General features: G+C 39.9%; 2 protein-coding genes across 4 annotated transcripts; one reads left to right on the forward strand and one right to left on the reverse strand.

The window, feature by feature from the left end:
• The first annotated feature begins 6,773 nt into the window (after positions 1 to 6,773).
• Positions 6,774 to 16,850, forward strand: nsfl1c (NSFL1 (p97) cofactor (p47)). Of its 2 annotated transcripts, none has more exons than XM_008412824.2 (9): positions 6,774 to 6,930; positions 9,045 to 9,145; positions 9,264 to 9,341; positions 11,675 to 11,840; positions 11,920 to 12,015; positions 13,627 to 13,736; positions 13,817 to 13,954; positions 14,056 to 14,226; positions 15,875 to 16,850. In XM_008412824.2, exons 1-9 carry the CDS (start codon positions 6,829 to 6,831, stop codon positions 16,035 to 16,037), a joined length of 1,125 nt encoding a protein of 374 aa, XP_008411046.1. In that variant the 5' UTR covers positions 6,774 to 6,828; the 3' UTR covers positions 16,038 to 16,850. The 2 variants fall into 2 exon arrangements, with proteins under 2 accessions (XP_008411046.1, XP_008411047.1); XM_008412825.2 differs by having other exon boundaries at positions 9,267 to 9,341.
• A 769-nt stretch (positions 16,851 to 17,619) lies between these two features.
• LOC103466914 (E3 ubiquitin-protein ligase TRIM39-like) lies at positions 17,620 to 23,212 on the reverse strand. 2 transcript variants are annotated; one of them, XM_008412826.2, is made up of 2 exons: positions 23,018 to 23,212; positions 17,620 to 20,656 (listed from the first exon to the last, which is right to left on the reverse strand). In XM_008412826.2, the coding sequence occupies exon 2, from the start codon at positions 20,645 to 20,647 to the stop codon at positions 19,037 to 19,039; it is 1,611 nt and encodes a 536-aa protein (XP_008411048.1). In that variant the 5' UTR covers positions 20,648 to 20,656; positions 23,018 to 23,212; the 3' UTR covers positions 17,620 to 19,036. The 2 variants fall into 2 exon arrangements, with proteins under 2 accessions (XP_008411048.1, XP_017161513.1); XM_017306024.1 differs by lacking the exon at positions 23,018 to 23,212 and adding an exon at positions 22,391 to 22,611.
• Between the last annotated feature and the right edge of the window lie 1,493 nt (positions 23,213 to 24,705).

Here is a 24,705-nt window from a genome sequence, read left to right on the forward strand (position 1 = left end):
GTTGATGATAATCTTCTAAACATGAGTTGTTTCCTGTATTTGTACATATTGATTTTGAAATTTATAGTGTGCTAAAATTGCCAGGAGAAGTAATTCCCAGGATTTAAATATATTTAGGAAAGTTATACATTTTTTGGAATCTTGATTTGATATGTTGTAAATAGTAGCACAGGAACGAATGGATTACCTACATTTTATTGATAATAATTTAATATACATGAGTTGTTTGCTATATTTGTACATACTAATTTTGAAATATAGAGTATACTTTAGAATTCTAAACCATAAAACATATTTGTTATACATATTTGTGGGTTTCACAGTGACAAAAATAAAAACTTTTCCTACTCGAATTTTCTTTTTTTGTGTGATTTTAGGCCCAAAATGCAATGTCAGTATGTCCAAATGACAAAAATATGTGTAAATTGACAAAGTTCAGGCTGTCCTGAAAAAAATGATAGCACATAAAGCAATATTAATGGTTTTTATTAAGAAATATAAAGGTAAAATCAAAAATTAGTCAAAAACGGCCATTTAGAACACTGACTCCCAAGGGCAAAAAGTGTGATTGTATGTTTCATCACCTCTCTTTTGGAATGTGGTTATGGATGTCTGTAGTGATTCCAGATACAAAGTCTGGGTAAAGTATTCACACCGAGGAAGCTCTAAGTGTATTTTATTGGGATTTTGTACCAGAGTAACACAGAAGCAGTGCAAAACAGCGTAAACTGTTTTGCGCGATTATGCAACTATTATGCATTGTTAAAGATTTCAGTTTGACAAATAAAAATCTGACAAAGCATGTGGTTTGATGGCATAATCAAAGTCCAGAGCTAAATTCGGTTGAGTAATTACAGGAAGACTTGAAACCTGATCCTCGTAGGCAGCGTGGCCACTGCTTTCCTATGAAGTTCTTACGGCATTTCAGTTCTCAATCTGGGATTTATCTCACTAAAGTGGATTTCTCCGGTTTCTCAGGTTCCTTTTTGTTGCGGTCTCTTCTTTCTCAAGCATTTTTATACCAGATGTTAGTTTTTTTTCCCCTTGACTCTGGTTATCCTTTAGTTTTTTTATATAGAGTACAGAAATACCATAACTTGTTCTTTTTGATTAGCTTGTGGAATATTTTGTCATTAAGGCTACAATGTTTAGCTTCGAATGCTGAAAATAATTTTCTCTGAGATTTTCAGCAGTACTTTAGTTAAACTAACATCCGTGCTGAGATTTGCACAGTTCTGCCCATCTCAAATAACATTTCTGCTGGTATTTGCATGTCTGTTTCCACTCTTGTATTTCCATACATTGTAAGTAGTCTGTATTTTTAATGCATAAGTACACGTGTCCCTGTTTTTTTAAAATGATCCTACTCAGCTATACATTCCTTTGGATGAAAATCTGCTATTTTTAGTAACTTCACATATTTTATGCTGCTATGATGCCCTTACAGTACAATATATTGTTCTTCATCGTGATGGATCGTGTGTGTTTATTATATTTTAATGATTTTTAATATTTGTGTGAATCTACATGCTTCTACTGTATGTCCTTTCACTTTGCTGCTGTTACAACTGAATTTACCCAAAGTATAACGATTGTATTGTCAACAATACAGGAGGCATGTATTGTTGACAATACATGCCCCCTGTATGTATTGTCAAGAACACATTTGTGTTCTTATCTATTGAATATTTTCTAATTATGTCTGATTGCAAGATTAAACTTTATGTATTTTATTATTTGTGTGTGTGTGTGTGTGTGTGTGTGTGTGTGTGTGTGTGTGNGTGTGTGTGTGTGTGTGTGTGTGTGTGTGTGTGTGTGTGTGTGTGTGAGTGTGAGAGAGACAGAGAGACACCAAATGGTGCATAAAAAAGTGTAACAAAATAGAATGTCTAGTTTCCAGATTTACCTCTGCATCTTTTGAATCAGATTTACACACAAAGTCTGATTTCTTTTGCCCAAGTTCAAGCTCAGTCACATTGGATGGAAAACATCTGTGAACATTGCTTTTCTGCCACACATGGTGTTTTGCTCTATACATTATATAGTTCAGTTTGGGTTCAGTCAGAACATTCTTCAACATGTTGACTTGTCTCATACATGACATCATAGCTTTCAGGTTTTTACTTGTAAAAAAATAAAAAGTTTCATTTTTAAGGCATTGGAAAAGAACAGAAGCAGCAGAATTTGCGAGGGCAAGGAAATAAACTCAGAAGCAATTTTGTATCAATTTGCAAATTTGTAAAGCTTATACACACATAATTGCACCAGATTCATCTTTTTAACACAATAATTAATTAATGCGTCTCAGGTCAGTTAGTCATCAGACCTGATAACCCAGGACAGGAGGAAAATAAATTGTACTTAGTTTATTATCATTCCTAATCAGTGGTGGGAAGTAACGAAGTACAAGTATGTCGTTACTGTACTTAAGTACAATTTCCGTGTATCTGTACTTTACTTAAGTAGATTTAGTAATGGATACTTTCTACTTTTACTCCACTACATTTTACAGTAAGTATCTGTACTTTCTTCTTCACTACATTTCTACAAAAGTGTCGCGTTACTCGTTACATCCAAGTCGCGTTGCTCTTTWTTTCCGTTAAAATGTGAAGTTCAGGGATTTAAGGCGGCGCCGTAAAATCCGAGCAATAACGTGACTTAGTGTCTGTTGTCACCCATCGGCTCCACCTTTACTCACACGTAGCTCTGAGACATGTGCAGTGGTTTCCTCTGAGCGGGAGGAGATGTCTATCTAATCGTCAGTAATATAATAGCTGCATAAATTGATATGGCGACATGTAAAATCAGCAGCGCTTCGCTTTCACAGACGGKGGGACTTCGTCCAACTTTTAGCGTCACTTGGAAGGAAAGCTTAAAGAAAGGTAAGATCTGTGGACGTGATGCTAGCAAAGCTAGCTGTACTGACGTAGACACACATGTTGCATCTGCGATGAAAAAAAGGTTGTCACTCATGCACTGAATTATTGTGTGGAGGTGTTGACTGAGGTGTCGCATATTTGGGACAACGCTGTGACCAAAGTGCAATATAGTGATATGACATTCCGATGAACAATCCGATGCTTCTGGACGGACGGATATTTACTGATTAAATTTATTTCAGCTCTAAGTATTTAATATCTAGTTTTTTTTATGGGAATGTGGAKCTTTCAGATCAATTTGAGAAGTAATTTTGATAGGTAAAAGTAAATTTTTTGTGTCACGTAGCGCGGGGTGCTGGTCTTGACTTGGTCTTGGGTAGGTGGTCTTGACTACAACWCTGCTACTGKCTCCTTGGTTGCCTGTCCTCTCTTACCCACCTTCTTTCCATCCCCTTTCTGTTGTATTTCTTTAAAAATAAATGCCACTAGTGGCAAAAAAGTTAAGTTCATGTTATGTTCGGACAGGAGACAAGATGTTTCCATCCCTGAAATTATGATGCATAGAATCACATATCTAAGTCTAAACTATGTTACAGAGTAAACACAATAAAAACATGCTTTATCTGTGGCATTGTTCATTAAAATGGCACATTTCTAATGTATTAAAATTAAATACGATCGGTACACTTAATGATATTAGCAATTAGGTAATCCATTCAGCGAGTACTTTTACTTTTAATACTTAAGTATTTTTAAAAGCCAGTACTTTTTTACTTTTACTTAAGTAAAATGTTAATGTGGTAGTTTTACTTTTACTTGAGTACATTTTTGTCTGTGTATTTGTACTTTTACTTAAATAAATCTTTTGAGTACTTTCTCCACCACTGTTCCTAATAAAGTTGTTGAAAGTCTTCTTTTGTGTGTGACATCACATTTGGCTGTCTTCATGTAGATGTCTCTTCTGCAATATAAATTACGCATCTGTTAAAGGTATTATCTATTTTCCAGGCACATAGTGCCATTTTATAGTACAATAAAGTAATCATGTTACAGTTAGTTGTTATAGAAATGCTACATATACAAAACATGTAGAATTTCCTCGCATTGTCCAAGCAACTCTGAGGAGGAGCTTCATCCTGAAGGCGGGGTTGGGTCCACTTATGTGTTTTACCCAGGTGAATGGTTTCCATGGGAGATTAAAGGATTTCTTAAACATGCATGAAGCAATTAAAGCAACACTCCAAGTATGTTTTTGAAGAGGGAATAACATAATAACATGATGTAAAGCTCAAAAAAGTACATTTTACATAATACTTCCCCTTTAAACATCGGCAGCTAATTTTTTTTGTTATAAAAAGGATTTTTGTCTTTTATGGCCACAGCCAAGTAAAACGTCACTGGACCTCTTAGACATGTGAATGACAGCTTTTCATCTCATTTTCATAATCTAGTTTAATTGTCGTTTTGATAGAAGACAAAGTCAGTTTTTTGTATCTTTGTCATTTCTTGTCACTTGCCTTGTCATGAGTAGGCTATCTCTTCAAACTGAGTCCAGCTCTCCACCTCTAAGCCTCTGGAACAGGACACTTCGTCGTAATATTACACTGCAACTCCAGCTTCAAGTTTCATGGGAAGGCAAACATTAGCATCCAGCCTCACATGCCTGCAGGGCTTACCTGAGGAACGACTCCCTGATTTCAACCTGTCATGTGGATTTTCTTTGACTCATAACTATGCTGTGTTACTTAAACCTTAATAAGTCTGTTCCAGGCCAGAAGGTGTGACATTGTTTGTGGTACTTTACCTTCTCCTCTATCTGAATTCTTCTTGCTGAGTCTTTCTAATCTCTTTCTTGTTTTTGTCTGCTCGTTCAAACCTTAAAGAAAGGGGGGGGAAAAATCACCCAGAGGGAATATAAAACATAACCCCTGCTGTTTAAGCCTTACCCATCTTCACTGTTCATCTTTTATCTAGCTTTGTGTTGGCATGTGCTAAGAGACAGAGTGTGGTGCTACAAAAGGTGAAATGCCAACAAGGTTTTCTCAGATTAATTAGTGTTGGAGATCAAACAACCAACAGCAGGTTGCACCAAATTCCCACCTAGTCTTTTCCCTTCCTGAAACAATTAAGATGCTCTCAATCTGTCTCTGTTACTGCTCTATCACATGTGACCACTCCGTCTGCAGTCACCTTATTGGGAGGTGCAAAGGTGTAACTCTTGTGGGAATACGCTCACCATCTGCTTATCTTAGTAAAATCAGAGCCTCATGTTTGCTGGAACAGTTTTTGGAACAGATGAGGGGCCTCGCTCTCAGTCAGCATCTGTTAACCAGAGACAGTCTCTGAATAACATGATGAGGGACAGATAACTATGTTTGGGTTTTCACAGAAGCATCATACCAAAGCATGAATAAATAAATGAATTGGGTGATACAAGCAAAACAAGTTGACTAAAATAAAACACATCATGAAGTTATCCCTGGTATTCTTCTGGGTCTCCTGGTGGATCATACCCAGAATACCTCACCAGGGAGGTGTCCATCCTAACCAGACAACTGAGCCACTTCAATGGCCTCCTCTCAACCTAAAGAAGTAGCCTCTCTACTCTGAATCCCTCCTGGATAACCGAGCACCTCATATTGCCTCTCAGGGAGAGCCCAAACACTCTACAGAGGAGACTCATTTCAGCTGCTTGCATCCGCAATCTCTTTCTTTTGGTCACTACCCAAAGCTTTTGACCATGGATGAGGGTAAGTAGGAACGTACACCAGGAAATGAGGGTCTCTCTTCACTACAACAGACCAGTACATCACCAACAGACGCAGCACAATTCCACCTGTCGATCTCCCACTCCATTGTTCTCATTCTTAAACAAGACCCTGAGATACTTAAATTCTTCCACTTGGAGCAAGACCTTGCCGGGGAGGACACTCTATTTTTTCTTGGCTCAAAACAGTCATCTTGGATTTGGAAGTGGTGATTTTCATCCTGGCCGCTTCACACTCGGTTGCAAACCGCTCACAGTGCAAGCTGGAGATCATGATCTGACGAAACCAACAGAACTACGTCATCTGCAAAACCAGAGACCCAATCTTTGGGCCACCAAAGCGGATCTCCTCAGCACCTTGGTTCTGCCTAGAAACTCTGTCCATGAAGTTTATAAACTGAATTGATAGAGTACACCTGACTAAGGTGCACTCTCAGTGTAAACAAGTCTTACTGTTAGCAATGTGAATTAAGCTCTGACACTGGATGTAGGGACCTAACAGCCTGTATCAAGGTGTACCCTATACTCCCAAAGTACACCCAGGACTACCTGAATAACACAATGAAACGCATTGCAGGTGATGGGCACAAAACACATGCAGAGTGGTTGGACAAACTTCTATGCACCCTCCAGGATCCTACTGAGGGTGTAGAAATGGTCCAGTGTTCCACAGCCAGGATGAAACCCACACTGTTCCTCCTAATTTTGAAGTTTGACTATATAACTTCTTCTCCAGAACCCTTGAATTTACCTAGCCAAGAAGAATATCATTGGTAAGAAAAGATTTTTTAGTTGTGCTAAAAATATACTTTTAATACAAATAAGTTTTAGACATTCTGTATTTTCAACATGGATGTTTAGTTTTGAATATCTGAACTAATGTCAAAGTTAGGTTGGCCTTTCTAATGTGTGCTTAGACTGCCCCCTTGTGGTTTTATCAATGCTTGCTTCAGTAAGCAAGTATGCGTGATCTGCATGAACCTTAGAAAATAAGTCATTTGAGCGTGTTTTAATGAAAAAAAAAACTTTTTAAAATTCTGTATATTTTCAGTTTTATTAATTTAATTATGGTTCAGTCATATTTCTTAGTCATTGTTTCTACTTTGAAATCAGACAGGAACGAACAACTGTTGCTTGTTTCCTCAGGTGGAAGCGGACGGCTCGTTGAAGGAGCAAATCAAAATGGCGAGTCAAGAGGAGTCAGTGAGGGAGTTCGTCGCTGTTACCGGCGTGGAGGAGGAGAGGGCCCGCTTTTTCCTGGAGTCCGCCGGTTGGAACCTGCAGGTAGAGATTTTCAGCGGGTATCGAGCAGAACCGCGCTCTGTCACAAGCAAACTGCGGTTAAACGGTGTGTTTGATGAGTAGCTTACCGGCTAACGTTAGCCTGTGTCGCCAGTCATTTGTGCAAGTCACCCCTGGACAATACCGACCCGAGTGATTTCAGACACCAACAGAGACGTTGTCTGACAGCCAAATAGCGGTTACATCCACGGCTACATGAACAGCTGTACTCGTCTGTATGCGGGCATCTTTCTATCAAGTTTTAGCCGGTGTACCGTGGTTCCAATGAGCCGTGCTAGCCAGCGTTAGCCCCCTGTTAGGTTGGATTAAATTTAGTTGACGCAGTAAGGGTAAAGCTGCTAGCCTGTAATCTGAAAAGAAAGCAGAGTCAACAATCGAATTCAAATATGACATTGGGTTTATGGTTACAGACATATTAATAAGACACCTAAATAAAGGAGGGCATTTAGAGAAACTAAATAATCTCGAGTTTCTGCTTAAAAGCGACTCCGTAGATACAAAAGGAAACTTGTCAATATGCCAGTCATGTGAGCACAAAAGCAGACATTGGATAACAGATTTAACGTTTTTTTTTTCTCTCCAGGCATTGTTAAACTGTGTTGGCTTAGTTTAGTGAGAATTTCTTTGACATCAATAACTAAATGTAATAACTGTGAAAAACTCTTTAGTGAAAAATAAGAGACCTGGCAGCATTTTAGTGCAAGCAGTTGAGTTATAAAAACCTAGACCAACTACCTCTGCTGATTAGATATTTGAAACGTTACTTTAAAGAAATCAACATGTTTTTGTTTTTGCTTCTTGTTTTTAATTGTCAAACCTACAACAATGGCTGTGGGAAAACATGACGCTCCGTCTTGGCGGTTTCAGTTTCATTCTAAAGGTTCCTTTGTTCTCACTTGGTTTAAAGGTTTGGCCTGAACGATCAGATATGAGTTACTTACTGTACAGACAAAATAAACATGTCCCTCCCACAGTGGTCAACAACACTGTTGACATGCTTAGCGGGCAAAAATAAACTACTTTTTTGTGTGTTGGACGTAACGGTTTGATTGTTAAAACCAGGGGTCAGCAACATTTTCAAAAAGCCACCTTATCTCTATTACTACAAAATTAAAAACTTGTCTATAGCCACATGAAATGTCTTTTTGAATGTGTACTAAATTAAGGCTTAGTTTGAAAGCTACAGAAGCCAAGAGCAGATGTTTTCCTGCATATATTTTTTTCTGATAGTTTTCTTTTAAGTTGATTTCCTTAAAATGCAGGCACAACCACATGCATTGAGGAATGGAGGTTAATGCACACTTCAATCTTCTCGTGTTAGTTTTGAGAAAACAAGGTTTGATTTTACGAGATTAACTCATCTTCAGAAAACCACTGGTAAATTAACTTATTTCAAGAAAACCACAGGGAAAAGTAAATGCAGTAAATGTCCACTCTCAGCTTCCATAGAAACCAAAGGAAATTCAACTAAAATCAAAATATTTTTGATCAAAGTGACTCTTCTAAAAATTACAACAAAAAAACCCTCTATTTTGTCATATGAGGACAGGTGAATAGACCTTGCCCATGAATATGTCAAATAAAGAAAGATGGGTAGCATAGTGTAGCGCTAGTTACTTTTGAAAGCTTTGGACAATTGGTGCCCTTCTGTTTTAGAAATGGGGATACTGCATAAAACCTACAAAAGAACTCATAAACCATCCTTTTCTTATTGTCTTCTATTAAAAAATATTTCTTATTGGAAGAGCCGTGGATGGAGGAGCCAAAGAGCCACAGGCTGCAGACTCCTTGTTTAATAGTAGTTTTCAGAAATCCATTGATCAATATATTTCTCAGCTTTCTAATGTTAGGTATCATACTATTGGCTAGACTTCAACCCCCATTCCTCATAGAGAGTTTTCTGTTGCTCACTGTGCATAAAGAACCAGCAGACCATGGAATGAAAGTTTGAAGGGAAGTTTTTCTTTGTCCGCCCTGACCCAGGACAGATGTTAGTTTCAGGTCGGTGGACGGTGATACTAGTTCACCAGTCAGGTGCTGAGTGAAAGCTGCCTGGCAGCATTCTGGCGTCTCATTTCCGTCTGTTTCCTCCCCAGCTTGCACTGGGCAGTTTCTTTGAAGATGGAAACGATGATGACATTATCACACTTCCTCAACCTGAGGGCGGCTCCTCCGTGTCTCGATCTACTGGGCCCAGGTGGGATCTTTTTTTATTTATTTTTACATTCTTCAACATTTGTTCTATTCAGACTTGTATTAATATTATTATTTTTGTTTAGTAATTTTGCAATATAAAAACTACCATTTATGTACAGTAGTCAGCCCAGGGTGACCTCCTTCAGAGATCTGATGCATGAGGCAGAGGATGAAAGTGATGAAGAGGAGGGTCAGAGGTAAGTGGACTGTCTAATCCCTTTTTTTCTTTTTCTCACCTGGAATTATTTCTACATTTAAATGTGCAATTAAAGAATAAAAGGTTATTCAGAGTATATTTTAATAGCTTCTTCATGTTGGAGGTTTTAGACACCAGTCATCCAGGGTGCCTAAAATGCTTTTTTCATTTGCATTTTTATGTATTGATTTAGAAAAGGTTGATGGAAACTGAAAAATTCTAAATAACTTGAAGTTTGTCCACTCACTTGACATGGTTTTTGGCTTTTCCAAAAAAGAGTTAATGTGCTAAAGAGGAAATGGAAACACATTTTCAGGATAAGTTCTGACATAGCGAACTTTCCTATCCAGTGGTGGGTCTGTGCCTTACCAGAGAGACAAAGTTCAAACCTCTAAAGTTTAACAAAGGATTTTCCATTTTCCTGAGATGTGTGCTCCATGCTTGTTATCAACGTCTGCTTCCTGTTTATTACGCCATGTGTAACATCAACATCTGACAAAATCCCGCCTTGCATAGCCTGGTTGATACACTCCAAACCATTAGATGGAAACACACTTAATTTGCCTGTTTTCTTTTTTCTTTTTGCAACGGTTTACAAATTAGTTGAATATTCAAATGACAATCGGATGGGAACATAGCTAACGTTAAATATAAAAATAAACACGTGGATATTTCAGAAGCTTTGATAAGTTCTAGATTAATGAAGGGAAAAGCGATTTGTACTTTCCCTTATATATGGCTGTTGCATTCATAGCAGCTCTCTGTGGCATCCTCATCCTGACTGAGGCCGACACAAGAAGAGGCACACCTTAGGAAGCTGGTTCCAGAAAGCACCAAACCAGTTTGGGCCCCCAACTCGTTCACTGGGAGCCGCTGGTATTCCTGCTGCATAAACAGATTCCTCTGCCAGGGCGATCCGCTGGGCTGCTTTGTAACGGATGAGCGAGGATTTAATGCCAATTTTATTAAATCGGCACATGAACCGAACATTTTGTCCAGAAATAGTTATCAAATATTTTACTAATCTACACTCTTGAAGTGGTTTTATGGTCTTAAACCAGGCTTCAATCAGACTTTTTGTTGGAAACAAAAGGTAGTCATCCTTTGTGTGTTTGTTTACTGGTATTTTCTGCACTGTTTGTATTGTGTATCTCAGACTTGAGTTGGTATGACTAGCTGCTTATTCGCTTTTTAAACAATGAACATAATAGTTGCTCACCTGACAGATGGTTTTTTTTTTCTTCTTTTTGAAATGCGTAAAGAATGCCAGTCCAAACCAGTTAGCTTCGATTTGACATATTTCTGGTTCTGTGTGCTGCTGAGAACTTTAACCTTTATGGAATAACCCAAAAACCGTTTGCGTTTTATTTTCTATTACTTTTAATATGCTTTGAGAAAATAAAGGCCCAGATCAAGATATATAATGTTGTCTAAATACTTTTAGTCAACATTAAATTGAGATTTCCGATAATCTCAATTTAAACTAACCCTTTAAGATACAATAACTGCCAAAACAGCTTCACAGTTCTCATTCATTAAAATGCCACGTATCTGCAACAAAATAATCAACATTCCATTTTCGACATCAGCGTTGTGTCCCATTCAACACCCTCCACACGAGCTGCGTTTTCCTTCCAAATGTGCGCAAAACTTAAAATTTCCGCTAATGTCTAACAATACAGTTTTACGATTGCAGTGTTTCCAATAAACAAATGCAATTAAAATTACACATGAAGTTGTAAGTTTGTTTACACAATAAGTCATTAAATACATGGGACTCCATCATCCTGCTACTACTTCCTGTCGTCCTCATCTTTTCCACCAGTTGTTGATCATGTGACTCGTGTGATGCACTACAAGTGTTTCCATGGCAGTTTTGAGTAAATTTCGATAGTCAGAAAAATCACCTCAATCTAGTGCGAAAACGTTTTAGTTTAAACAACAGCTTTGTTTTTGTTTTTCAAAATTGCTGTGTTTGTATTAAGTTAATTCATTTTCAAAATGTTAATTTGCGCAATTATATGGTCAGTGGAAACGCAGCTACTGACCCAATTCAAAAGACGGAAAGAAACTGTACTGCTACAGTGAAACTCATGTTTTGCTCTTGAGAAACATGTTTTCCCATGAAGCAGTTTACTCTGGCCAGGCTAATGATTGAATCATTCCCTACTGATTCATTTGACTCTGATGATTTGACCTTTAACAAAGTTTTGTGTGAAACACAAATTTACAGAGAAAGCTCCCTCGTTTTGCAGAGGTGGGCATTTATCGTATCGTTTATATCTTATTGTGAAATACAAAAAATTTTATTTATCACTGTTTCAATCATGTCAGGTTTTTTGCGGGGGGATCAGAGCGCAGCGGGCAACAGATCGTTGGTCCGCCAAAGAAGAAGAGCTCCAACGAGGTCGTGGAGGATCTGTTCAAAGGGGCCAGAGAACATGGAGCCGTGCCGCTGGACCGGACTGGGAAAGGACTAGGAGAATCCAGCAAAGCAAAGGTCCAGTTTACTTACGTTTTTACCGTCTGTTTTCTGTTTGTCTTTCACTCTGTTTTCACAACCTTGTGTCGTTTCTTAGGCTTTTGTTGGTGGAGGTTACAGACTGGGCGCCGCTCCAGAAGAGGAGTCAACCTACGTAGTTGGAGAGAGGCAAGCGTCTAACAGTCAGCAAGATGTAAGAGCAGATCCTCCTTCCCTTCACTTCCTGCTGGGTTTACCTTGGTGTTATAATGCCAATCAGATCCATGTTACCCTCTGTGATGCAAACAAACATGGAGCCACCTTACAAACAGAGGCTGTTTTCTGAGCAATAAAGAGACCACTAATGATCCAATGCAGAAAATTTACCACTTTAAAATCTCACTGAGTGTTAAAATAAGCTAATCTGCTTATTTTAACATTTTTAGTAATTGCGGTGTTTCCATTAAATAAAGCAATTAAAATAACAGGTGAATAAGTAAGTTCACATAGGTCATTAAAAAACACACTACGTCATCCTCCTATCACTTCCTGTTGTCTTCTTCGGTGTTTCTGCCAGTAACAACATCTGGTTATTGATCATGTGACTTGTGATGTGAATAAAGTGTTTCCATTGCAGTTTTGCAAAATCCACTTAATTTTTATATGGCCAAAAACACAACCTCATCCAAGCATCAAAACTTACCATCAAAAAACATTTTTCAAATTGCCTTCAATCCTATTAATCAATCCTATTTAAACACATCTAGTGTCCTTGGTGTGGCCATCCATCCATTTTGGCCACTTGTACCCGTGATCTCGTTCTTTCGGTCATGACCCAAAGCTCATGACCATAGATGAGGGTGGGAACAAAGATCGACCGGTAAATCGAGAGCTTCGCTTTTTGVCTCGGCTCTCTCTTCACCACGACGGACCGGTACAGCGCCCGCTTCACGACAGACGCTGCCCCAATCCGCCTGTCGATCTCCCGCTCCYTTCTTCCCTCATTCGTGAAYAAGATCCCCAGATACTTAAACTCCTCCACTTGAGGCAGGAYGACCCCCCTGACCYRGAGAAGGCACTCTRCCCTTTTCCGGCTCAAGACCATGGCCTCGGATTTGGAGGCACTGAGCCTCATCCCGGCCGCTTCACACTCGGCAACGAACCGCTCCAGTGAGAGCTGCAGATCACGGTCTGATGAAGCCAACAGGACCACATCATCCGCAAAAAGCAGAGATGCGATCCTAAGGCCACCAAAACGGATCCCCTCAACACCTCGGCTGCGCCTAGAAATTCTGTCCATGAAAGTAATGAACAGAATCAGTGACAAAGGGCAGTCTTGGCGGAGTCCAACTCTCACCGGAAACGAGCCCGACTTACTGCCGGCAATGCGGACCAGACTCTGACACCGGTCATACAGGGACCTGACAGCCCGTATCAAAGGGCCCGGTACCCCATACTCCCGGAGAACCCCCCACAAAGCGCCCCTGGGGACATGGTCGGAACGCCTTCCCCAAGTCCACAAAACACATGTAGACTGGTTGGGCGAACTCCCATGCACCCTCCAGGACCCTGCTGAGGGTGTAGAGCTGGTCCAGTGTTCCACGACCTGAATCCGAGGTTCTACTATCCGACGGACCCTCCTCTCCAGGACCCCTGAATAGACCTTACCAGGGAGGCTTAAGAGTGTGACCCCTCTGTAATTGGAGCACACCCTCCGGTCCCCCTTTTTGAAAAGGGGGACCCCCCCCCCCAGCTGCATCAGAATTATACCCAGGGTGTAGTGATATTGTCTCATGTGGGTGTGGTGTGTTTCTTTTTGCGTTAGGTACATGTGGTTCTGAAGTTATGGAAGACGGGCTTCAGCCTGGATAACGGTGAACTTAGAACCTACAATGATCCAGGGAACGCCAACTTCCTGGAGGCAATCAGACGAGGGTGAGAACAACTTTTACAGGCCGTATGTCCTAAGTGGATAAATCCGATACAGCATCAGTCACATTGATGTGTTCCTGTAGGGAGATTCCTCTGGAGCTGAGGCAGCGTGCTCGAGGCGGCCAGGTCAACCTGGACATGGAGGACCACAGAGACGAGGACTTTGCTAAGCCCAAGGTCGCCTTTAAAGCCTTCGAAGGTGAAGGACAGAAGCTAGGAAGGTGAGATTTCTAACCAGGTGTATATCTGGCTGGATATAAACAATTTTTATAAATTTAACCTGATTATTGTATCTTTTTGGTTTTTCTTCTTTTTTCTCCAGTGCCACTCCAGAGTTGACTTCAGCTCCACCCACCTCCCAGCAGGACCAGGCCACCAACGAGGCCCAAGCCAGTTCCTCCGTCAGCCTTGACCCCTCCCAACCTACTACTAACATTCAGATCCGATTGGCTGACGGTGGCAAGCTGGTCCAGAGGTTCAACCACACCCACAGGTGAACGCTTATAGACTTCTGGAACGAGACTTCTGGAAGTGGAATAGTTATAAATCAGAAAGCTGCAGAACTTTGTGAAAGGAGCAGTATTACATTAAATTGACTTTTTGAGCTTTACGACAGGTTAAGTTGTTACTCCCTCATCAAAAACATATCTGGCGTGTTGTCTTCACTCTTATGCATGTTTGAGGAATCATGGCAACCAGTTGTACAAAACACCTGGTTGAACCTACTTTTTCCTTCAAGTTGAAGCTCTTCCTCAGCTGCAGGTTCCAAGCTTCCTCCTCACAGAGTAGCCCACCCTTGTGGCTCCCACACTCAGCTCCTTCAGACTAGCTAGCAGCAATTGGCAAACACCTGGTGGAATTATGCACCTGCTGAGCTCGTTATAGGAGCTACTTCTCAGTTCATCTCTGGTAAAAACGTTAAGGTTTAATAGAGGAGCCATGTTTTGATGACTTCATGAAGGTGGAGTTTCAGTAAGAGCAGGAGTTTCTTAAAGAGACAGAGTCCCAATTTAAAGTAACATTTCTTTTAAGTAATTTGATATATAAAGCATTTTATAATAACTGAAGGCAACATGGTTACTTGATTTGCTATAGTCAATAAATACTAAATATTATGTGGCTGGAAAACACATAATATTGCCCCTTTAAGATTATCAAAGCTGTAACCTAAGCGTGAGTTAAAAAAAAAAACTTCACTTTTTAGTTAAACCTCATTTGTCTTTTGGAATTTTTTAAATTTTTTATAATAAAAACGATAAGAAATAGTCAACTTCATGCAGACAAATAACAAGGAGATTATGTGATCACAGTTCTTATTGTCAGCTTTCTTTTCTGTAAACGGATGAGATCTGACCAGTCCCAGGTTCAACATTATCGGACACCATTTAGGATGATGCCTTCAGGTGCCATCATCTGCAGAAACAAAACAAGTGCAAGTATTTTAAATGGGTGTCATAACGTAGTTAAAATACTCTGATGGCGATTGTTCATTCAGAAAGGGAGCCTCCTTAAAGTAAATATTTGGTCGAGTAATGTTAAGCTAATACACCGCCACACCCTCATTGGAGAGAAGTCCCAGTTTTCTTCGAGAAACCAAAATATCTAACTGGTGCAAATTCTAGTGCTGGCAAATATTATTCAATCGATCTTTTTATTTATTTATTTATCTTTTTTTTTTTTTATGATGCCTTGGTGAATTTAAAACCAGTGGTCATGCGAGGTCAATCACTGTTAACTGAAGATTAATCAAGCGGGGCAATTAGTTTTACAGAGAGGCAAGTTATTTTTTTTCTTTTTTTTTTTCATAAAATCAAAGTTTGTTTGAACAAACATCTCGTGTTTCGCTAGATGTCTTTATTGGGGGAATAACGTCAGCAGAAATATCCTTTATTGTCCCACAACGGGGAAATTCAGTTGTCATAGCAACATGTTGGAACATGCATAATAATACAAAGGTTTAAAAAAAAAACTCACAAAAATAACAGTGAGACTGTACAGTAAGTATGTTACAGAAGTAAATGCATGTGCGTTAGCCTGTGAAGGGAAAACTAACTGATGAAAAACTAAAATAGTAAAGCGTTCTGCATCATTTTCTCTCTAAGCTAATGTTAGCTTTCCTTGTTTCTGCCGGTGTTTCTCAGGATTTCGGACCTGCGGCAGTTCGTGGTGTTGGCCCGACCCGCCATGGCTGCCAGAGAGTTCGTTCTCATGACGACCTTCCCCAATAAGGAGCTGGCAGACGAGAGCCAGACGCTGCAGGAGGCCAACCTGCTGAACGCTGTTATCGTCCAGCGGCTAAACTGAGGCTGGGACAACGAGACAGCCAACATCCCCTTGAATCCCCCCTGACCCTTTGCTTCCCTCACCCCAAAGTGGCTGAAGAACCACAGCCCCTCTGAGGGAGCAGAACACACAGACTTAAATGGACTTCTAGTTTCTGATTTTTGTTTTTCTAAAATGAAACATTAAGATGTTGCTCCCCCTCTCCATCCTGTTTTCCATTCTCATCCCACTCAGACTCCAGAGGCCTGAAACGCTGGTGAACCAGTCAGAAACCACCAGATGCTGGTCACTTCCTCTTGTCTTGATGAGTCTAGCTGAAGGAACATTATGCTGGTCCACTTTGGAGTCCAATCTACACTTTAGCTTGTACTATAATCTGGCCACTGAACAAAGTTTATATTCTGGTACAGGAGCAGATTTCCACTTGTAAACTGCACAAACAATAACAGAGATTAGATTCATCATGTTTTATTTTCCCCACACAAGGATTTAAGTAACTGATACCAGTAGCCTTACTCTCCTTTCTTCTATTGTAACGCCACAACCGGTCCGTTGATGAAAAGCAAATGACTTTATTTTTTTAAAACGCCTCTGTTTATTAATTTCCTTTTCTCAGTTAAAGATGCTTTGCCCTGTTCCCACAGCAGCACATTAGCGAGAGTCTGGTCTAATAAACTGGTTGAGCAAATGAACATAGAGATTGTAAACACTGGTTTCCTTTAGTAGAATCTGAATTTTTGTGACAATGACATCTTCTATGCATCCTGGGGCAACACAGAAACACGTTTGGGCCTCCAGTGAAATAAACTCATTTTATGGTTGATGTAAGGAGAACCTGCTGTCTTGTTTTTATTATTAATATTATTTATTTAAAAGGTGCAGGTGGAAGATTTATTTATTCATGTAATATTGACTTCACGACTTTATTTCTCCATATGGCTTTATTCTCGTACTTTACTCGCGTAATACAACTATATAATAGTGTTCATAGAGGCAGGAACCGGGGGAACGGTTCCCGCTAATATTGGAGACAGTTGCGTTTGCTAAAAATATTTGATTTTGAAATCTTCAACTCGCATGCTTTTATTTTGAAGGCACAACACAGCCTTCAAACCCCCCCCTCCTCTTTGACGGTGCAGAGTGTTGGAAAGGCGGGAGGCATCAGCAGGAGTCAGAAACTCCTTTGAATGAGGTAAAACGGTGTCTGTCGGGAATGTTGCCTTGAATATTGCTTTGCTATAACATTTTGTCAGTTTACTTTAATGTACAACCAAATCTTTTTGGCAAAGTCGTTTTAATTCTGGAATAGTCACCTGTGCAATATTTTATTGCTAATTCTGTCTAAAATTATCTTGTCATTAACATAAGATGCATTACTCCCACTAGAAATATTACATTTGTTATTCACAGTTGTGAAAATTTACAAAACTTTACCAAAAAATTACAATAAAGTAAAAAATTTTTTGTTAAAATCACGTTTTGTTGATCATGACTGATTTGTAAAAACAAAAAGGCCAATAAGAAAAAAAAAGACAAAAAATGTGTGATTACTTCATATACGACAAATCAAGGCACAAGTAATGACAAAGGCAGATGCAGTTGCTTCACTGGGTTTTACTTGCAGTAAGGAGAAAATACAGTTCATATCAGAACATTCTTTAACAACCATTAGAAAAGATTGTGCTTATAAACAGTACATTGCCTATGCCTGCGCAAAGATGAAGAGAAGATGCATTTTCAACCTTGCAGAAGACAGACAGGAAATGAACTAATTACTGCAAAAATTTAAAAATGTTACAATGAGCAAATGACATACTTTTCCACAGTTAAACTATCTGGAAATGAAGGATAAGAACATAACAATTAGTAAAAAAATGTAATGATTAAATGCCAAATGATTAATATATTGAGAAAAATATGTGTGTAAATATGAGTAGATAAGTAAAAGATAAAAATCAGGATGAGAAAACAAACATTTTTTCCAACAAAAACATAATTTGGTGTATTTTTTGATGAATGATTTTATTTTATTTTTTACATCCAACAGGTCAGTTTTCCAGCTCATGATGCAACTTAAGATGTAGACCAAAATAAGACGTAGACCATACAGTTCTGTTCTGTCATTTTATTACCAACCAACCAGGTCTCTCCCTTGATACGATTATTAGTTTCTCTAGAGTACAGTATAGAATTTATCTGACCTGATCAATAAAAACAAACTAAACACCAGTTACAATCAAAGTAAAGAAATATATTGAAACACAAATATGTTTGTGTAAAGATAACAAAAAAAATTAGTCTCTGTATATTTTACTTGTATTCAATGATCTAACCAACAGTTCAGCTTAAAAGAAAGAGAAGAGAACATGAAAGTGATGCAGGAGGAACATGTGACTGGCTCTGGTTCTGGTCCAGAACTGAGAACCCAAACCTGCTTCTAACAAGCCCAGAATTATAAACAGCTGGGTCTTGTTGGCATATCTGTTATCATTATCTAAGATTATTTGTGTGTTTTTCAGTCTAATTTCACTGCTGGTTTTAAATGAGTTCATTTGTGTTTCTAGTTTTTGAAGAAAGTTTTTCAGCGGAACCACGGACTGGAAGCCTGCTTCGCAAAACCAGGATAGCAGAATGAGCTGGGCTTCTGGGTACCCTGGCTGAATGAAGCTTTGATTCGGTTTCACAAAAGCAGTAGTACGTAAGTTGCAGTGGGAACTTACATTGTCCAGATAACATGGAAAAGGTAGCTCTCATGGTCTGTTGAACGAAATCTGAAGAGGCGCATTCACCTGAATTACTTCAGCCTGGCTCAACATAGTCGCACCTCCTGAGCCTGGTTTTGGTTTTGTGAAATGGAACTGATCCCATTATGATTATGTCAAGCCTGACTGTATCTCATACCCTGGATTTCTGAATCCTGCTTTTGTGAAACAGCCCTCTGATCATAAATACTCTAAATATTTATGATCAGCTCTAAATAACAAATGTATAAAAGAAGTTCTGGATGGCACTTCATCAGATCAACGACCGGCCTGATTTACGGGACAGATGATCATGGGAGCAGAGTTTCTACCTCCATCTTTGTTACAGGGGTCAAAGAACAGGTAGAGTTTCTGAGCGAAGCTACAGCATGTAAAAGAGTAGATCCGATCTCCAGCACCTGCGTCATAGAAAGAGACCAGACCCCCCTCATAATCCACAAACACCCCCACCTTCTCAGGACCAGGCTGGAGATGGAGACGGACCGGGGAGTCAGCACAAGCTGTGTACTCATCTACATTTCTCAACATAATGGTCCAGAAGCCGTTCTGAGGACTCAGTGGAGTTATTCTCTTCCTGTTGATGGACTCTCTAGCCACTCCTAAACTCCATTTAGTCTTCCCTTTAACCTGAACCTCAGAGTAAAATCTGCCTGAAGAGAAACTCTGCCGGCCAAAGACAGAAACACACTTGGAAAATCTCTCTGGGTTGTCTGGAAGGCTCCTCCAAACATCAGCCACTTCCACTCGTTTTCTGTCGTCGGACAGGACGAGCTTAGGATGAGCTGTGTCAGGATCCAGAGTCACGTCCACCGCGAACTGCCGGACCCTCTTCAGTTCCGCCTCCTTTATAATCTTCTTCATCTCCTCCTCCAGCTGAGCCACAGCTCTCGCCACGATCTTGTCAATTGGCGGTGGACAAACTCTGACATCCATCCAGGTCTTGGTGGGTGGAGTGACTTTCAGGGAGGAGAAGCTTTGGACGACATGGAGGTGGTCTTCAACCTGGGAGAGCAGCTTCACCTCGGAGCTCCTCTTCATCAGCACAAAGATCTCCCGTTCCAGATCTCCGATGAAATCTTCAGCCTGTTTCTCTGTAGCTTTCTGTTTGTCCTCGATCTCCTTGATGAGCTCTTTCAGGCCTCGCTCAGCAGACTCCTTCAGCGCTGTGAAGACCCGAACGCCTCCCGCTTTCTCCCTGTCCGCAACAACTTTGCTGATCTTCACCGACTCTCTGATCTCCTGAACCTTCAGTCGCCTGTTCTGGATCATCTGCTGAACTTTGACCTCCGTCTTCCTCAGCTCCGCCTTTGTTCCTTCAGATTCTTCTCTCAGAGGGACCAGTTCGTGATTATTGTGACCTAAGACTGGACAAAGCGAGCAGACACACATCTGGTCGGTCCTACAGAACAGCTCCAGAGGTCTGTCATGTTTCATGCACATCCTGTCCTCCAGGTTCTTCACAGGCTCCATCAGCTGATGGTTCTTCAGCCGTGGAGCGGTCAGGTGAGGCTCCAGGTGTGTGTGACAGAAGGAGAGCAGACACACCTGGCAGGACTTCAGGGCCTTCAGTTTGGGTCCCGTGCAGATGTCACAGGGAACCTCTCCTGGCTGGACAGCTTGTTCTTGAGCTTCACGTCTGAACTGATCAACCACCTCAGAGAACAAAGTGTTGGTCCTCAGCTGAGGCTTGGAGGTGAAATGCTCGTTGCACAGAGGACATTTGTAGAGACTGCTTCTATCCCAGATTTTAGTGATGCAGGTTCTGCAGAAGTTGTGGCCGCATGGTGTGGTGACCGGATTCACGAACACGTCCAGACAGATGGAGCACAGGAACTGATCTTCAGACCACAAGTAGGTGCCAGAAGACATGTCTGAACTCTGAGAACAGGAGACACAGATCAATGATTTATCAAGATACTGTGAAGGTCTGCAATGACGTTCTGATCAGGTTCCATGTAGGGAGATCAGTCGACGGGATCAAAGGAGTAGAAAGTCTGATCACCCTGAGCCCAGACGGCATCAGGAGCAACGGAAGCTGTTACTTCAGGACCTGTTGTCTAAGCTTTCTGAAACACTTTCAGTGAGAAATAAGATGAATCCTAAACATCGATTCTTGTTCTCTAATGGTTTCAACACGTCCAACCAAATCAGACAAAGACATAAATGATCTGAGCCTCTCTGAAACACCAGTTCAGTTTCAATTTAGTTCATTTCTATTGCGGCAGTTTACAAGAAACATCAAATGGAATACATACATTCCAACGGATCCTATATATAAATCACTATTTTTAGTGTTTATATAACACAATAAATAGTGTTATATAAATAGTGTTGTTAGTTTAATGTAATTGATTGAGAGAAGGTTTCTTAATTACAGCTACCTTCATAGCTTGTGGTACATGTCCATAGGTTAGTCATAGCTAACTTGGTGGTAATCGACTAACTAAAAGTGTTATAGTTTGGCGAAGGGTTTTTTTTACACAGCAATAGACTATTTTTATAAGTTAAGTAGGATTCCTCTAAATGTGTAGCATCATTTTCTCTCAGATTTCCCAGTGTTCTTCTTCAGAGTACGCAGCACTGAATTAAATCAAAGGGCCAACCTGTTTTTTTAATGGGGCTATGTTGTCTAATGCCACATGCAATGAGGAAGTAACATTATGAAGCAAATGAAATTGCTGCCTTCTGATGTGTTTCTCTGAGATTCTGAAGTAATATGGCATGAAATAGATTCTTTTAACATTTTTACAGCATTATCTATCTGATAGAGATTGTCTATAATGAGATTTTATTAGAGGTTATCAAAAATGTTCAGACAGCACAGGGGCATTAGGTTATTGCCGTTATTTCTTCACACTCTGTCATGTGTCAGCACAAGGTCTAAGGTGATGACCAGAGTAGGTAGAACTGTGAATTTTCTTAATAAAGCCAATTGAGTCTAAGATAGCATTAAAGGCGGCATTTAGGCTATCGCCCTCAGTGTCAACATGGATGTTAAAGTCCCCCAATATATTGAGCTTATCAGTATTTAACACTGATTCAGATAAAAAGACTGAGATAAAATCTGAAAATTGAGAGTAAGGTCCAGGTGGATGATACAAAGCAACTAACAGAAGTGATTTTATTGTTCCGCAACTAGGATGAGGAAAACTAAGGGTTGGATGTTCAGAAGAGCTGCAGCTATTAGTAGGTGCAGGACTAATTAGTAAATCTGAATAAAAAATAGTTGCTACTCCGCCTCCTAATGTTATACTTTCAGGAATATGAAAATATGAACAATTAGAAGGGGTTGGCTCAGTTATACTAACATAATCTTTGTGCTGCAGCCAGGTTTCTGTGAGAACAAAGCAACTCACAAATCAAGTCATAAATTAGAAAAGCCTTCGAAGAGAGAGATCTGATGCAAGTTAAACCGCGTTTAACTTGTTTCCATTTCGTTAGACATGTTTATCTTTATGACAGTTTTATAACTTGCTCCTTTCAGGTTAATCTTTAACTCATTTGACATTGGCACTGCCCTAATGGGGTGATGGGTGAGTAACAGTGCAGAAAGAGGTGCTAAACTGCAATTATGCTTCCTGGTCTGGGCCGTGTTGTAACTGTAATACTCACCAAGCGGTGCTCCAGAAACCACCAGAGGTCCAACTGTAACATCTCAGTTCAAAGTGGTCCAGAGAAATGACTGAGACAATGACAGAGATGATCCTCTGGATGTTTTCTCATCCAGAGAACACACTTCAGAGTTTACAGCTTTAATCCAGATGCTGGATAGGCTTCAACTCCTCCTGGACTAACTTTGACTAGACCGTCACGGCAGAAGACCAAAAATTGGACGAAACACGAACACTAGTCCCTAAGAAGCTGGAGAATCTCCCAGTGGACTTTGTTTTGACACATTATATAATCTCCTCAGAGGCATTAACTGGGATTATTCTGCCTGCAAGAGTCTCTCTGTGAACTTTAAACTGGGTGGAGAGTACTTGTTATTGACTGGAGTTCAATAAAACCGACTTTTGAACCCCACCTCATGTTCCATTTTTCTTAATGGAAGTAAACGAGAAAATACACTTTGCAACATTTTCATTTAGAAACAACATACACAAGACAAATGATTGCAGATGATTTGTGTTTCCGAAAGTAATGAGATGATTTTCCCCAGTTTGCTGCTTATTGAAATCTTTAAGTTGGATGTTGATGCTGGTGGTAAGGAGCACAATCAATAACATCAGCTGTACTCACCGATGGTTGACTCAGGTGTTGAAGAAGAAAAAAACAAACTCAGACACAGAGAAGCCAGTCTCGACTGCAGCTCTGCTCTTCTTCATTAACTTTGACCTTCATTTGCAGAAGGAGATGCTTAAATTTTCCGTTGTTGCTCCGCCTCTGTCCAGAATCATCATCGGTATGGGCAAGAAGATCATTGGCACAGAGCAAAGGATGCTGGGAGATTTATACAAAAAGATAAGAACAAAATAAATGACCCATCAAATTGTGAGTGATTTATTCCATGGCCCATTTGGGGAATTTAAGCTTCCCTCTTGAAGGCGCTTTTAACAAGAAATCATTTGTCTCAGATGCAATAATGTTTCTAAACTGTTGACCATTATTCAGACTGTCTGTTGTCAGCTTGTGAGTCTGTGACTTTAACTGAAACGCTTAACTGATACCAATGTCAGTTGGTATCAATAATTGTTGATATCAATAATCACTGATTCGTTTTTTGTTTCATCTGAAATGCTACGTAGAAACTGTCCACATTTAAAACTCTCTCCAATAATTGTTAAACCTTCACCTTTGTCTCCAGACTTTATCATGCATGTTGGGTTAGGAAGAGATTGTCTTAAATCATATTAATTGTTATTATTTATTTTAATGTTGAGCTTTCGTTTAATTAAAGATATGTGACAATAGCTGCTTCCTCCCCAGACTTTTATTTTGAAGAACAAGACAGGTGCTGCATGATGAGAAAAGCCAGACTTAACAGTCTGATCTTAATTTTATATTTTGTAATTATGTCAAACAAGATTTTAAAAAGCATTTCGATTAACGATGACTTTTTTCTTTTTTTTTTCAAATCAGCATTCATCCATGAAGCCCTGCACACCCACAGTCCACATGTCTGACACTTTCTCCATGGTAACAAGAAACAGTCCTGATGTTTGGTTTTTCTCATGTAAAAGTTAGAGGATTAGAAGACAGGTATTGTTATATATTAGCGTTTAAATCTCCTTATTTATTTATTTATTTTTTTATTTTTTATTTTTTTGTATAATTAGAAACATCTAAGTTCTTCTTTACTCTGTATTAATTCTACACCCCATGTGTCTGATGAAAGGATCGAAGTAACCAGATCTATAATAATAATGGTTGTTTATCTCTGGATTTTCTTTGTGAATAATTATGACTTACATGTAGCAAAACGTACTTCTGACCACAGAAGAACAGAAACCAATAGAAAAACTCCCACCCTGCTCACTTTGCTACGCTGCCCACCAGATGTCAGGTTAGTCAGAAACACAGGAAAATGGTGCACCCAGTGGACTTTCAAAATAAAAGCAGGAAAGCTATCCAATTCTTTATAACGAGGTTTACTTTTAGACTTTATTTGTAATCTTTACTCTGCCAGTCAGGCACGGAGCTATTGGGGGGCTCGGGGGGCGGCTGCCCCCCAGCCCGGGCCCAGATGGGTGCCCATGGGGGCCCGGGTCTGGAGGTGCCAGGGAGGGAGGAATGGTTTCAAGTCGCTTTAATGTTTGATTATAGACGGAGAAAGTGCGCCCTCGCCTGTTAAGAAAGGTTTATGTAATGTTTAAGTTACTGTCCCTCAATGGAATCTATAGCAGTCAGTCCCAGTGACTGACTCACGGTTTAGCCAATGTGCTTCCTTGGTAAAAATGAAACGAGAAACGCAGCCCAAACCGCATATA

Source organism: Poecilia reticulata, linkage group LG7, assembly GCF_000633615.1.
Source record: "Poecilia reticulata strain Guanapo linkage group LG7, Guppy_female_1.0+MT, whole genome shotgun sequence".
NCBI lineage: Eukaryota > Metazoa > Chordata > Actinopteri > Cyprinodontiformes > Poeciliidae > Poecilia > Poecilia reticulata.